Source organism: Lepidochelys olivacea (assembly GCF_965140295.1).
Source record: "Lepidochelys olivacea isolate rLepOli2 genome assembly, chromosome: 2".
In the NCBI taxonomy this organism is placed as follows: domain Eukaryota; kingdom Metazoa; phylum Chordata; order Testudines; family Cheloniidae; genus Lepidochelys; species Lepidochelys olivacea.
In genome coordinates, this window is record NC_140412.1 from 139,615,273 (window position 1) to 139,631,786 (window position 16,514).

Genomic DNA, 16,514 nt, shown 5'->3' on the forward strand with positions numbered 1-16,514 from the left:
GTCTGTAATCGAGTGACCAGAGAGATTGAAGTGTTCTCCGACTGGTTTTTGAATGTCACAATTCTTGACGTCTGATTTGTGTCCATTTATTCTTTTATGTAGAGACTCTCCGGTTTGGCCAATGTACATGGCAGAGGGGCATTGCTGGCACATATCACATTGGTACATGTGCAGGTGAACGAGCCTCTGATCGTGTGGCTGATGTGATTAGGCCCTATGATGGTGTCACCTGAATAGACATGTGGACACAGTTGGCAATGGGCTTTGTTGAAAGGATAGGTTCCTGGGTTAGTGTTTTTGTTCTGTGGTGTGTGGCTGGGGAACTGTCTGTAAGCAAGGACTGGTAATAGCTCACCTTACCTGATCACTCTCATTGCAGTGTGTATGGTAATACCCATTGTTTCATGTTCTTTGTGTATATAAAATCTCCCCACTGTATTTTCCACTGCATGCATCCGATGAAGTGAGCTGTAGCTCACGAAAGCTTATGCTCAAATAAATTTGTTACTCTCTAAGGTGCCACAAGTATTCCTTTTCTTTTTTATGGATACAGACTAACACGGCTGCTACTCTGAAACATTTCTTTTTGTGAGCATCTTTATACGATGTTCTCCCAGAGTTCCAACTGATGGAACTAGGGTTGCTGCTCGTAACTTCTTCATGGGTGGATAGGTCAATTAGCAAACTTTTTGTCCTAGATGGACCATTATGGCTTGATAGTCCTCCTTGATGGGCGAGAGGAACCACTCTTCCTGTCTGAGTTCACAAGTTCAGAACAAGAATTTTTACAATTATAAAACAAACATATTTTACCTTGTAGCATACAATACTGACATTACAAGTGAGACTAATGCATGCAGTACCTTACAAGCATTTCATAGCGTCTAAACACTAAAAACATTCTTCTATGACTAAAACCTATTTTGAACAAAACTAACATAAAGGTGAACTGATTTGGTTACCAGCTATGGGATTGTCAGTTCTTAGTTAGCGCCTATGGCCTTGGCCAGAGCTGGCACCTGGTTTACCAGTGTGACACTATGTATTTACAAACACAATCTATTGCACTTTGGGTTGTTTGAACACAATGTACCAGACCTGCCCTGCTTCTCTCTCTCACAACGCAGTCTGTGTTTCCTGACTTGGCTCATTGTAGGCTGGGGATCCTGTAAATGGGGCTGTTGTTAGCTATGCTGTCCCCCAGCACTGTTGTTTCCAGCTCTTCATCAGAAGACGGGTTGGTTCTCGGCACACTAATTCCAGTTCCACCCCTCCCCTTTTTATAATACAGGGTTGGAGGGGCAGAATGGAGGAACCTTTCTCTTAACACAAGCAATTTTTAGAGGCTTCCTAGCTACTGGGGATTGAACTAGGAACATTGGCAGCACAGATAGGAAGGTTTGGGAGACTGCCCTGGAACCTGCTCTCGGCTGTTTATGTTTAACATAGACAAGGTGGGTGAGGTAATATCTTCTGTTGGACCAACTTCTGTTGGTGAGAAAGACAAGCTGTCGAGATAGACAGAGCCGTTCTTCAAGTCTGGGAAAGGTACTCAGAGTGTCACAGCTAAATACAGGATCAAACAGATAGTTTAGCATAAGTAGTTGGCACATATTCTAAGGGACCATTCAAGGTGAAGTGGTCCATTAACACCCCTGTAGTTATCGGACAAAAAGGGGAGTTAGTGGGTTACAGACTGTTGTAATAAATCATCCATCCAATATCTTCACTGAGACCATGATTTTTAGTGTCTAGCAAAGTTATGAATTTAAGCTCTCAGGCTCATCTTTCAAAAGTGTTGAGCAAGTTTCCATTGAGGATGAGGACTCATAGGTCAGATATAAAGTGATCACTTTGTGAAAATTTTCACCCACAGGTGATGTGGTGTTTTTGTCTTATCATTTTCCTGTGCGAGTTTATTCGAGAGCATAGTGATTGTCTGGTGCCTCCTACATAGGAGGGGCATGTTGTTGTTGGGGCATTTAGTGCACTAGATGAGGTACACCACGTGTTGTGATAGGCATGTGCATGGATCTTGAAAGGTGTGTTGTGGGGGGTATTGATCACTGTAGCAGTGGAGATATCTCTGCAGGTTTTGCATCTGTTCTGGCAGGGTCTGGTGGTGCTTTGAATTGGTGTGTCCTGATCTTTGGGGAGCTTATGTTTAACATAGAAAGTTAGGAACATGACTGTAATGTTGAGAGAATATTAATAAAAATCTTGATGCTTAAGAAAGAAATGAAAGGATGACGTATTCAGAGTTCAAATCACTGCTATCTCAGTGTTGTGATTGTGGGAGGGCAAAAGGTATCAATTAGAGCTGGGCAAATAGTTGGATTTTTTAGTTTGCTGGCAATTCTGAAAAATCAAAACACAAGATTTGTTTCGGGTTGAGCCAAAAATGAAAGTTTTGAAATTTTTCAGTGACTCGCTATCCAAAAAAACCAAACAGGTTGGGTCGCAACTAAATGGATGAGGCCAAAACAGAATGCTTTCTTACATGTTGGAATTGAATTTCAATTTTGGGTATTTTGACTAAAGACAAAGAAGATTTGGTTAATAAAATGCTGATTCATAAAATTCACTTACTGTGAATTGCTATTATGAATGACAATGAATAATAATTGGGCCAGGAAAAAGCCTGAGAATGACGTGATTGCCTGCTGGTCAGGGTCGGCTCACAGGATGTGGGAGACCCAGATCCAATCCCTGCTCCAATGACTATTAAATTATTTAGACATCCATGGAACAGCTTCAACAGAAGAGATTGAGAGAGGTCTACGGTGGATTATCCCATGCCTGGCTGGTTAAGGTACTCCTCTGCAAAGAAGGGAGACCCAAGTTCAAATCCTTTCTCTAAATCTGGAAGAAGGGGAATTGAACCTGCGTTTCTCACACCCCAAGTGAGTACCCTAACAATTTGGCTAAAGAGTATAAGCAAGTTCCTCTCCTTTGCTTTGTAAAAATGCCCGAAATCAGAATGAAAAATTTGGAGTTGAAATGAAACATTTAGTTTCAAAATTAACAAAGCGCTTTGTGTTTTTTTGTGTTTAGATGAAACTTTTGGGAAAACTGAACACTGATTCGAAAATAGTTTTAAACTATTAGACTTTTTTTCCCTCCCAACTCTAGTCTGGATCCAGCAGTGTTTTCTGCATTGGTTCTGTCGCAAAAAAAAAGAAAAGAAAGACAGACAAAAATAAATCAGATAAACAGAAGCAGACCATTGCCATTAAAAGCCAAGAGCACACACATTGCTAAAAGGTCCTCTATTACACTCCACTCAAGAGGACCAGAGCAGCAGCTGAAGTTGTATGAGTGTATCATGGTATGTGTTGTCCCCACAGTTACTTATTAGATTCTGCCATGAAGCTTTTAACCCAGTTAGTAAGAGAATTCACAGCGACTGTGCAAAGTATAAGAGCAGTGTGTTGGCTTTCCATTGAAGCTATGGGCCTTGGAAAAGAATAAGCAATTTTTAATTGCTAGTGAATTGTCAAGTGAAAGGAAATGTCACAGTTCAATGATTTTCAAAAAGATAATGAACAATGTGGAGGTTACCTGGATTTCTCTGATCATGGAGGTGAAAAATGAAGATACAATTTCTATAAAGATTTCATCAAAACTGGGAGAGATATTCACAACAGGGTAATACAGCTGCATGTGCTCCTGACAGGACATCACTAAACTACAGAATGCAGCAACATTCCATCTTCATCATTGTGAAAGCCCAGCCATTGTATGAATATCTGTCTATATTGTGCAGCACATGACAAGTTCTCACCTATGATGATGAAGGTTTAACTGTCAAATGTTTCAGTAGATTTCATACCTCAACAAAGAGAGTTCAAGAACTGAGGGAGCACTTACACTCTTCAGAACATGCCTTCAGTAGCCTCTTGCATCATCGTATTCCAATTCGAGGGGCTGTCACTTCTTCCAGCCATTGACTTCGTTCTGAACAACTGGAAAGTTGTCCTGTCTGACTTTGGGTCACAACACAACACAACACAAAGAAAGAATGCAGCCTTGTGTCTGGAAATTTATCTCTGACCAGGAATAAGGACTTGCTGATAACTGCTTTTCTCTTCCTAAGTCTGTAATTTTTTGTATTGTTTTGAGCCTAGTAACCATATCAAAGTGATTGAAAGCAAAGCCACTCACACTACTGAAGGGTATGATGAGGGTATAACTAATGCTCCTGTGGAGAGTTTGTTAAATCATGAAGAATGAGTGGGCTGCTGAGAGAACATTAAGTGGGTGGAGCAAAATTGAGGAAAAAATCAGAATAGCATTCCTACTTTTTCTTCCCTTCTAAACCACAGTAATCAAGAAAAGAATTCAAATAGCCCCATCTTCTTTCAGGGCCTGATACAGCTCCCATTAAAGTTGATGGAAAGATTTGACTTCCTTAAGATATGGATTGATCTCTATGGCACTGATTGAGCAAAGAAAATCCTTAAATACACTATTAACTTTATACACATGAATAGTTTCATGAGCCTCACCGTTTATAAATACTATTACATAGGGGAGAGAATTTTCACATTACATTCCCTGGCTGTGCAGCTTTCCCATCTTCCTCCCTCATTTAGAGGTGTAGCTCAGAGTCAGACTACTGAAGCTAATGGTGTACCTGAGTGATACACACCAGTGGAAAATCAGGGCCTGTCTAAGTGTGAGTGTACACAGAAACTTAGCTCTGTTGATGGAAGTTGAAGGCACTTGTCTGCAAAATTAGGCCCTTATTGATCATTGCAAACTGTTTCAGGATGTTCATCTGATGAAAAGTGGATGATACTTCTGTATAGTGTGAAGGAAGAAAAAACTTTTCTTAGAAAAGAGGTAAGATCAGTGAGCAGAAAATGTTGGTTCTTAACAGAGTGGGGAAAAGTGAAAGTGGAGGAAAATTATAATGATAGGGACTGCAGCTCTTAGTTTATGAAATAAACTTCTAGTGATCTATGTGTGCACTGGGTGCAATGACACTAATAATTTTCTTCTAAATATTTTACGGGACGCCAATAAAGGTGAAGGTGAAGTGGTGTCAAAAGCATAGGATGTGTGCACAGTAATCCTCCATGCATCATTAGTTTCATCAGTGCCACTGTCTGAAAGACAAACTAATTGATGCCACAGAAATGGTATTGGGAAATTTCTCACTCACACACACGCACACACATTGTGTTACCTTATTATGGGGAGAGTAGTATAAAGCTGGTTGGAATCTCATAGAATTCAATACCAGAGTTGTACAAACAATTCCAAGAGAAAAGACATTTCATGAATTAGCTGTATTGTGTTGCTTCATATATGCCATATGCTCTTGTTCCAGCTTGACACACTCAGGTAGTGGTGTTTAGTAGGTTTGTTTCATGATGCTGCACCAAAGAAGAGACCATGTATCTAGCATTTCTCTGCATCACACGCATTAGGCATGAGCTCCTAGAACTTGGCTTTTTCTGTGCTGCAGTCAGAGTTTCGCAAAATGCTGATCCAGAAAGTGACCTAGTGAAAATTGTCTTTTGTAGATAAAACTTTCACAAAATTGGAGGACTTTAGTGAGGTCTCAAGAAAACTGTGAGCTCTCTAGTTCTGAACAATTTCAAATGACAGGCAAGTCACCTGTAAAGGTTCATGGGGCTTGACTTTCAGAAGTGCTGAAAACACATGATTGCAATTAAAGTCAATGGCAGCTGTGGGAGCTTCCTATCTCTGAAAAATAGGCCAGTGGTGGGGGGGTGTTTTTAAGTGAGTTTGGAGTGATGGAGGTAACAGAGATTATGAAGGAAAGTTCAGGTTTGCAAAGGCATCTGACCCAAATATAGAATCAGAGGCCACATCTTTTTGATTTTAACACTAGTTTTAGTTATCCCTGTTACTGTTTCTGAAATCTGCTTGGTATATTTTGATAAACAGCATTACATAATTGTTTTCAGTAGCGCAGATTTGTAATGCATGGCTAATAAATTAGGAAAAAAAATTTATAAGTCAATACATATAAATTAAATGTGACTTTATCACTTTATATTTTGATTTGCCCCTAGCAATAATTTGTCTGCTTTACAATGACATGTATTACAGTACATATCTCTCTCACCAACAGAAGTTGGTCCAATAAAAGACATTATCTCACCCCCCTTTTCTCTCCAATGTATTACAATATGACATTTAGTCACCAAGTCATGGTTTTTATGGCCACTGTAAATTAGCTCTTACAGACTTAGTTAATTGTACACATTTATAACTTTATCTTCTAACTGGCAATGTTGCTGCTTTTAAAAATAATATTCTATCACTGTGTACAGTTTCAATGGGTAACATAGGTATGGCTTTTCATTTTCTATTTCCAGTTGATATTTGTATACATACAGTCTTCTACAAGATGATTTCGCATGGAGAAGCATCAAAAAAGTCTGATACAAATGGAAACTTAGGCCTTGTCTACATGTGAAAGTTGTACCAATGTAACTAAAATATCATAGAAACTGATGTATCTGAATATTTGCCAGCCCCTGGGGTGCCTTATATCAATATAATTAATAGCTTAACTAGTTAAATTGAGATAAGGCACTTTTTAAACTGATTTTTAAGAGAATCCTGATACAGGGCTTTATTTTTTAAAACTAGATCAGTTTTTAAAACTGATGTAACTAAGTTGCTACAACTTTGTCATGGAGACAAGATGTTAGAAAATTAAGCAAATAAAAATGGCCAAAGAGCTGGTTTTGGAAGCAGGCAAACATATTTATTACTTAAAAATAAAAAGATCCAGGCTTAAGTTTTCAACGGTAAATACAGATTGTGTGTCTAAGTTGACGCTTTGATTGGACCTGATTTTCAAAAAGTGATGAGCAACCCTTCTCTAAAAATTAAGTCTCTTTCACATGTTGCAAGTTTGCTATCCAAAAATCACTGGTCACTTTTGGATAACTTATACCATTATGACAATTCACTGCACACTGTATCTTTTCTACTTGCACACTGCAGCCTGAAGCCATGCACAGTTCATACACTTAAATTAATTTTTCATTTTATTTTAAATTTGCATGATTAAAAATCATCCCATGTAATTTATATCTACATCTCCTTTTGAGGATCTAAATTGCCTAATGGTCTTTTTTTAGGTTATTGTTTATAACCAGAAGTGTAGGTGTGATAAAACTTCAGCCTCCCAAACTTTTGGTATGACATGATATTGATGCCTCTCCCGATGCTCTGTTAAACTAGAGAGAACATGTTTGTCTCAAGCTTCGACGAGGTGATGAGTCCAGCTTCCTCTGTGGCGACAGAGTTGATGATTTGGAGTCAAGTGAAAAGAGGGACACCAATGATTAACAAATTCTCCCAGATGTTTTCATCTTCCTTTTCTCTGCCTCATGTCTCACCTGCTTAGGTCACTGTGGTCCCCAGCACCCGCTATGAGAGTCAGATGTGCTGATGTTCTCATCCTGACTAACCAGTATTGCCAGTTGTGGAGCTTGATAAATAAAGTCTGCTTATCTCCAGATTTTCAGTGGAGTAAGCCTGCTGTGTACCACACCCTGAGTCCATTCTCCAGATAAGAATCTTCTAGAGCATGCTTCCCTTTTTTCTATTTTACTCAGTAAACAAGCTTGCTTGTTAACAAGCATGGTCTTCTCTTCCATGTGGCTCTTCCCTACATACCAGCTCTGCCACAGGGCTGGACTCAATTCATGCTTCTCTGCTCCCCAGAATTCATGGGCAGCTCCTGGACAGTGCCTCTGCAGCTGTTAGCCAAAATGGGTGGGGAAGAGGGTGGATATAGCCCTGCCTTTTGTCTACAATGGACTACAGAGAGTCCACCCTGGATCCTCCTATAATGCATTTCAGAGCTCACGCTAGGGTCCAATCTTAGTGTTACAGTCTACTCCACAATGTAAATGTGGGTTCTCCTGGAGAAGTACCTTTTTGTGCCAGTTTGCAGAAAAGGCTAATGCTATTATCTTCAGGAAGAGGAATATGAAATTAAATCCTCTCACAGATCCAACAGGAAGACACATTTCCTAAATTACATTTTACAACCAGATAGAATTTAGATGTATGGCAGATAATGAATCTTGGTGTCTTCAAAGCAAAATGAATAAAATCTTCCTTTTCTTTTTTGCTATAGCCTTCCCCCAAAAGAACCCACCAAACAACCCCATATTAAAATCAAACAAAGCCCTATTTCTCTAGGTACTTTTCCAACTCCTGTCACTATATTATCTAAGTATCTTAACAGCATCTATGAATTTATTCTCACAATGCCCTAGTTATGTAGGGGAAAGTATTAGAGCTTGTCTACCACAGTGGGTCCTTGAGAGGGTGGAGGGGGCATCTTCTGTTTTGTATTTATTGGCCAGTTGAGTTACTTTGTTTGCTGTATGTTGCTGTTTTTCATATGTGATTGCAAGCCTAATTAATTGTTAGGAAGCCCTGAGGGTTTTTTGATACACAGTTTCTATTGTTTAAATCTTCAGAAGTCATAGATGGAGACCTAAAACTGAGGCAGAGAGAGATTAAGGCTTTAATCTTACACTGAGATCCATGACAGTGGGCCTCCACTGAAGTCACTAGGGTTCCAGTTGAGTTCAGGAGTTTCATCCATCTTGTTCTCCATGCAGCACAGGGCCTAAATGACTTGCCCAAAGTCTCACAGGGATCTCCTAATTCCCAGCCCTGTGCCTCATCCAGCAGCCCAACCTCACTCAAAGGAAGAGCCCTACAAAATGGATATTTTCCAATTTTTGTTGAGGAGCCTTTTTTGGAAGGTATTCAGTTACCATGGTGATGGGTTCCTTATACAAAATGTAAATAGTGCAGATATTTAAGCGGTTAATATATTGCATATTCTTATTTTTAAAGAACATTCTTCTGCAGTAACTGTTTCCATTTACTTGCATAGCTGGAGACATCAGCTCTTTTTCACATAAAAGTTCTCAGATAGATAGATCTTCTCAGTTAAAGGGAAGCACTGTCTGACTCAGTAAAAGTAATAAAATTAAGCGTGAAAGAACTCAGCTTAATTGATTTTTGGAGGCAAATGAACCTGAACATAAAACAATTTTCTTCTTATTCTCATGAGCACAATTCCTACATAAGATTAGGCTGCTGTCTGTTTTCACAATGTTGCATATAAGTTTAAAATAGCAAAATGGAATCTATTCAAACTTCTAATAGTGGTTTGATTAAACTCCAAATTAAAGGCCAAGCATTAAAAATCATAATTTCTAGAAGATATACCTTTAGTGTAATACCTTGTTAAAGAAGACTTCTAACTTTATAGGATAACTGAGGCTTGAAATATTTTTGGATAGAACACTTTTAATGCCTCTTCAATTTATCATGGTATATTTTAAAAGGTTTCATTAGGGTAATTGAGTTCATAGGCAAAGAAGCTAAAAAAAATTAAGGAAAGTCTTGAGGTGTATCTGAAAAGTAGTAGTTCTGGAGTAATTAATTACATAGTTTATTGGGGAATCTTAAATTCTGGAAACAATTTTTCTTTAGACTTGCTTCCTGACTAAATCTGATAAGCAAGAATCAAATAAAGAATAAAAATCAAGGGATAAAACTTATAAAAAGTATATTAAAATAAGGATGAATGACTTTTTGCATGCTAAATAAGGCAATCGGAAAATATTAGAAATGAGGACAGTGTAGGTGAGATTATAAATTTACTATTTATACCATCTAAATAATTTATGTATATATTAAGCTCCTTAGTCTTGTTTGTTCATGTGTATAGTATCAAGCACAATGGAGCCCACATTGGGGCATCTAGGTACTACTGGAATACAAATAATACTGCATCTCAATTTTGTAAATAAGAATAACTTTACAATTACTGCTGCCTTTCATCCATATGATCCTCAAAACGTTTACAACTACTCTGTGTCACAGTTGCAGGGTGAATTTTGCTTTTAGTTCCTCTCATGTGCACCCTTCAGGTGACAGGCTTTCCTTCTTTCTTTGTGTCAAGTAGGGAACCATGTGGTCCAACTTTTTTTTCTTTTACTTGATATCTGGATGGCAAGCTCCCTGTTTACCAACCACATTGACACAACAGGCCCAAAAGCATTTGGAACCCGTAAGCCCTTTTCCTCTAGGCATCTGTAACCAACTTCTGGTTACAGTGACTCAAAGACAGTTTCTTCAAAACAAAACATTATTTATTCACCGAAATTACATAGCAAGCAGGCAAAAGGGACAAAACAACAAAAAGCCTGTATGCCTGGTTCCTACTTACACTTTATTCTTTCTTTGCAAGTGCTGAGTAAGTTCCATTTAGCCTAGCCATTCCTACTCTTGGGGTGGGAGACAGAGACAGCATATTATATATTTCTCTGTCAGAGGCTTATGTCTAGCCACTACTGCCCACTCAATGCCCCTTCTTTTCTAGGCCTCAGGTCCTTTAATGGTTTAGTATTCGCTTTGATTCTAGATTTGGGTCTGGGAAGACTAAACCTAGCTAGATTGGTTAGAGCTAGGCAGGGACAGTTCCTAATTAATAGCTTTCTTCATTGTTCCTTTAAGGTACCTTATCTCTGTTGCTTAATTTCCTGTTTGCTTCTCCGATGAAGTGAGCTGTAGCTCACAAAAGCTTATGCTCAAATAAATTGGTTAGTCTCTAAGGTGCCACTAGTACTCCTTTTCTTTTTGCGAATAGAGACTAACACGGTTGCTACTCTGAAACTTCTCCCAGATAGTCTCTTTTGATTGGATAAGCACATCTTTTATACAGCTTTTCCTATTTGACCCACGCATGTCTGGGACCACATTTGATCTGGTTTCAGTCCCTGCCCATGTGTGGCATTCTGACTAACTATAGTTAAACTTCCGACCTCACTTGCATCAATTAATATCCCAATAGTTTTGATCTGTCAGTGCAGTTACCTTCATGATTAGCTTATTGCTAAAGTACCCTAAGATGTTACCATATGTATGTTTGTGGTTTACTTGTTTATCACACAATGAATGACTAAAGTATCACAAGATATATAATGCTAAATTTTATAACCTTAGGTCAAGCATATAATACTCATGCTAGCTTATCTTAACTTCTACTGGGACTCTTTCTAAGCCCTTTACACTTAATGCATAAGACATATAGCTAAGCCTATTTTTAATACATATATTTTGGTTCTTCTACTTGCTATTACAGCTTCAATAACTTTGATTATTATTTCCATAAACACACTTATTTTACTCCAAAACCAAAAGAAATCAATATTGTCTTTGATGGATTTAGAAAGTTACGAACTACATAGATAATTGTGTAAATCCTATTCATCTATAATATTAACCTCTTGGATCACCTAGGATTTTTACACTCACAAGATAAGTGTGTGTTTAGATCTATATAAAATCTCCTAACAACACTTCCTTTGTGTTGTTTCCCAGTCCGTTTCTATAGATGAGAGTTGGATGGTGTCCTCAGTCCCTGCTATCCTGATTGGGAGAGTATTTCACATATCTCAGCAACAGATCGAGGTAAACTATTTGGTGACTAATTTATCCAATGCATATTTCCATTCCTAAATTATCTATGAACAGACTTTTTTTATTAATAGTTTCATTATTTGCAACTGTTAGACAAATACTTACAGAATTATTTCAATCAACAGGTAGCTTTGTAATCTATTTGTTTCAGCTACGTTTTGGACTCTTATCTACTCATTATGTGTGAAGTCAGAGGTGACATGAGTCATGTAGTATTGGTTCCGTTCCATGATTGGATGACTTAGCCGTATCTAAACAGGAGGGAAAACATGAGAAGATGGCCACATGAACCTTTTGTTTAATACATATATATGTTCGTATAGGTAACTTCCAGATTGTTACCTTCCCTGAACTGTTACCCCCTAAGACAGACCCAGGGTACCCCACACAATAGCTCATCTATTGCCCCTTCCTGGACTTAGCAGAGATTCCCTTTACCTGACTCACTTATCTGTTTTTGTAAGATGAAAGGGGCAGAAATTTAGGTTGTGACCATTAATCGCCACCCTTTCAACCTGCAAAGCTGTGCTTACAGCTACAACCATTTCATGACAAGGGCAGTGGCAGACTGCCTTCTACTGATCCTTACACAGGCTATGGTTGTCCGTTTGACTACAACTGTTTCTGGTTGTTTGTTTTTTCCTGTTAACTCCTGTTTCCCCAGGATAGAATCTGCCTTCCTTTGGGGCCCTGTAGTGAGGTTGAGACTTACTGCTGCAGCGCCTCCTGCTGGTCCTCTTGGGAATTAGCTCTTCACCAGCTTCAGAGTGCCCTCTGCCAGCTGGTGTCTCACCTGCCACTGGCCCCATGTCCCTCCCAGACCCCAGTGCCCTTTAACTTAGGGTTCTGCCCAGCAGTACCCCCTCACTTTGGGTTTCCCCTCCTAGGGTAACCCCTAACCCTCTAAACTCACTTTGCCTCAGTGGCTACTGCCAGTCATCATCTAACCCCCGCTCACTGGGTAGACTACAGTGTAATAGCCACTCATCATTGGCAATGGGTTAGGACCTGCTGCCTTTGCCTGTCCTCAGGCTGCCCCTCTGCAGCCCCAGTACCTCTGTAGGCCTTCACCAAGGCCTGCAGCCTGGGAATTTATCAGGCTGGAGATCCCCAGCTCCCTTTGCCCTTCCCTAGCACTGCTCTGCTTCAGGTACCTTGCTCCAGGCAGCTAGCCCTTCCTACTCCAGGGCTAGAGTAAGATTCCTCCAGCTCCTGACTCCCAGCCCTCTTATAATGGCCAGCTGGACCCTGATTGAGCTGGCCACAGCTGGGGCCAACTACCTGGCCAGCCTCCTTCAGCTGCTCTTCAGCCTTTTATATCAGGAGCGGGGTAATCACCCTGTTACAGGCCCAGACCTCTTTCACTGAAAACAGCTTGCTTCCTCAGGACAGAATCTGCCTCCCTTGGTCTCCACCCTCTGTGCCCAATTCTGTTTCCCTGAAAACAGTGGGACCTAGCGCAGTTGTTCGATCACTTATGATAAGCCCCCTCTGACCACTATACCACTCCTGACCCTAAGACTGCGTCCACTGATCCACACTAAAGGACACAGATACAGCCTTCCACTCAAAGGATTGACACCCAGGCAGTACTTTTCCAAAACAAAGTATTTTCTTTGGTGTGAACATTTTTTCCTAATACAATTAATTTAAACATAAATTAAAACATAAACATAAATCCCTTAGCATAAGTATCCAAATTAAAGTACCCAAGACCTTAATGTCATGCAGTTGGAATGGCTTAAGTGATTATGTTCTGCACACGGTGATCAGTCATATGCAGGACACTGACAGCAATCTTGACCCAACACTCTCACAAATCTTGGGAGACAGGCCAGTCCTTGCCTACAGACAGCCCCACAACTTGAAGCAAATACTCACCATCAACCACACACCACACAACAGAACCACTAACCCAGGAACCTATCCTTGCAATAAAGTCAGTTGCCAACTGTGTCCACATATCTATTCAGGGGACACCATCATAGGGCCTAATCACATCAGCCACACGATCAGAGGCTCGTTCACCTGCACATTTACCAATGTGATATATGCCATCATGTGCCAGCAATGCCCCTCTGCCATGTACATTGGGCAAACTGGACAGTCTCTACGTAAAAGAATAAATGGACACAAATCAGATGTCAAGAATTATAACATTCATAAACCAGTCGGAGAACACTTCAATCTCTCTGGTCACTCGATTTCTGCTCTAAAAGTGACTATCCTTCAACAAAAAAACTTCGAAAACTGACTCCAACGAGAGACTGCTGAATTGGAATTAATTTGCAAATTGGATACAATGAACTTAGGCTTGAATAGAGACTGGGAGTGGTTGAGTCATTATACAAAGTAAAACTATTTCCCCTTGTTTATTCCTCCCCCCCCCCCTGTTCCTCAGACGTTCTTGTTAACTCCTGGAAATGTGCTGGAAATGGCCCACCTTGATTATCACTTCAAAAGGTTTTCTCTTCCCCCACCCCACTCTCCTGCTGGTAATAGCTCATCTTAAGTGATCACTCTCCTTACAGTGTGTATGGTAAACATCCATTTTTGCATGGTCTGTGTGTATATAAATCTCCTCACTGTATTTTCCATTGTATGCATCCGATGAAGTGAGCTGTAGCTCAGGAAAGCTTATGCTCAAATAAATTGGTTGGTCTCTAAGGTGCCACAAGTCCTCCTTTTCTTTTTAATAAACTCTAAACTTTATACATAGTAACATACACATACACACCATAGACACCCATCTTTATTAACCCAGACATACACATTAATTAACCCTATTTCTATCCTATACTATGGCTAGTGGGCTTACTCTCCGTAGGCTTCTTTCCCTTTGCTCTGTCTAAGGATCCTTCTGGTCTGTCTCAGTGGTGCTGCTGCTATTACCCTGTAGTTGCTTCTTTGCTGTTCTTCACAATGTAGGCCGGAAAGCCTAACCTTGAACATTGTTTTAAGCGATAATTATTCTAAGTATTAAGATTTGTATTCATTTTGTTAGTATATGATATGATGTGTTGTGAATTAGCAAGAAGAAATGGTTTTGGGTTTTATTGCATTTTTAGTAGTAGTAAGAAGAAATTGTTTTATTAAGGATAGGATGGTTCAGCTCTGCTTTGCATTGTAAGAAACCTTTGCTCTGTGAGAAGCCCTTTTTAAAAAAAAGTACTGTTCTGTGTGAGTGAGGAAAGTATGGTATGCTAACAGATAAGAGACAGGAGGCGCCAGTACCAGATGAGCCGGATGGTCAAGAGCGGAGTGAAGGAATCAAGAGGTGCCACCCTAATGATCAGAAGGGCTGAAGAAGGGCAGATTGACGACCCTAAAGCAGAGGCATGCATCCCCAAGGATGAGCTAAAGCGTGGAGCCAGAGAGAGGAGATAGAAACAGCTGTGGAAAACAACCCAAAATAATGCTGATTTGGAGCAGCCTTGACTACTTTGTGATTAATGACTCCAGTATGACATAACACAGCCCATAGACTCGCAGGGGAACTTATTGCTATAAAAGAAGGGTGTATTGTTATGGGACTTTGGGTTCATTTTGCATCAACACCAGAGCTTCTAGTGCATTGGACAGAGACTCCAGCTCCCCCTCCCTCCCTTCCTTGTGTGTAGTTTCAGCTGGCTACTGAAACTGACCGAGCAATGCTAAGGACTGGTAACTATAAGATCCAGCTGCAGAACCTATGGAGTGTGTGTGTGTGTGTGTGTGTGTGTGTGTGTGTGTGAGAGAAAAGAAGTATATGCTGATTTTAATGATTAAATTGTACTCTCAATAAATGCAGTGTATTACCTTATCCCATTGAAAAAGATTCCGTGTGCTTCTTATAAGCATAACAAGTCATTTAGGTTTGTCTTCTGGTCTAATCTTCTCCTTGCTCCCTGTCTTGACTGACTTTTGCCTGTTAACCCTCTGTCCTTTTATACAGTTTTTAACCTGTTCTGACTGGCTTGTTTCCCAAACCTGACATTAGCATACATAGCCTCCAATCACCTTTATACCCTCTTTGGTGGTCCATACTTACAGGACAATCACAATTACTAAATCTGTCAATCAGAGCTGTTTTAGTATTATGGCTGTTTACTATTATGTGAAAAGCTCCTTGCACAGTTTGGGCTGGGGTGAGGGAGTAAGGAGGAAGCTCCTGAGTCCCAACCACAGCAGCAACCACATAACACAGCATAACAAACAGCAACTTCTCAAAACAGCAACCCTTGTGCTGCTCCCTGGAGAATTAAAAATAGTGATTTCACCAAGAGAAAATTGCTTTGCTCCTCACCCATCCAGAATACCAGCACGAGACCTGGGCACCACTTGGGTCCCCACTAAATTCTTTAAAGAGGATTTAATTGGGACTTAAATGGAGTATAGGTGTGTGGTGCTGGCTTCTGTCGGGAGTGATTTTCACCTGCGGTGAGTATCATGAGCCATCCATAGGCTGACAATTGATTATGTGAAAATAAATTGCCAAATATTGCGAAAGAATGAAGGAATTCATAAACGTTTGAGTTTTGACTATTGTTTGGGGTCTACCACACTGAGGTCAATGGGACCCTTAATACAGACATAAATACAAGATTGGGTTCTTGGTGCATTCTGTTCTCAGTTGAAATCTGTCTAAGCTAAGGACTGATTCTGTTCTTTTTACCATTAATTTCAATGGCGCTGAATGGAGCTTTCTGTATTCTGATTTGCTTCGGCAGAAACTGTGGTTTTCTTTCTCTTTCGTACGGTGTCCAGCACACTGGCATCTCTCAAAAGAAGTTCCATTGCTGATTTGGCACCACTTAGCAGTATGTGCGTTATCTTTTCTGGGGCACTTGAGCTTCTGCTTCCATGCATGATTCTTTTCTCTGAAAGATGGAAGCACCCCACTGTTGATTGAGTTGCTGTGAATGATGCATGGAATTGGGACCAATGTCAGTTTATTGCTTAGATTTTTCTGGTTTTTGAGTGGGACAGTGATTCAGGGGCTCTCATAATAGCTGTGTAATTGCTTCTTC

The 16,514-nt window shown here is 40.0% G+C and overlaps 1 protein-coding gene across 2 annotated transcripts in view; it reads left to right on the top strand.

The window, feature by feature from the left end:
- The window catches only part of LOC311516964 (uncharacterized protein), a 200,488-nt gene extending 185,262 nt beyond the window's left edge, over positions 1-15,226 (top strand). For both annotated transcript variants that reach the window (XM_084621401.1, XM_084621402.1), the window contains 2 exons: positions 11,407-11,496; positions 14,716-15,226. In XM_084621401.1, the coding sequence (XP_084477527.1) occupies positions 11,407-11,496; positions 14,716-14,892 (267 nt within the window). In that variant the 3' untranslated portion in view covers positions 14,893-15,226. The remainder of the gene's footprint in view (positions 1-11,406; positions 11,497-14,715) is intronic.
- Positions 15,227-16,514: the final 1,288 nt, after the last annotated feature.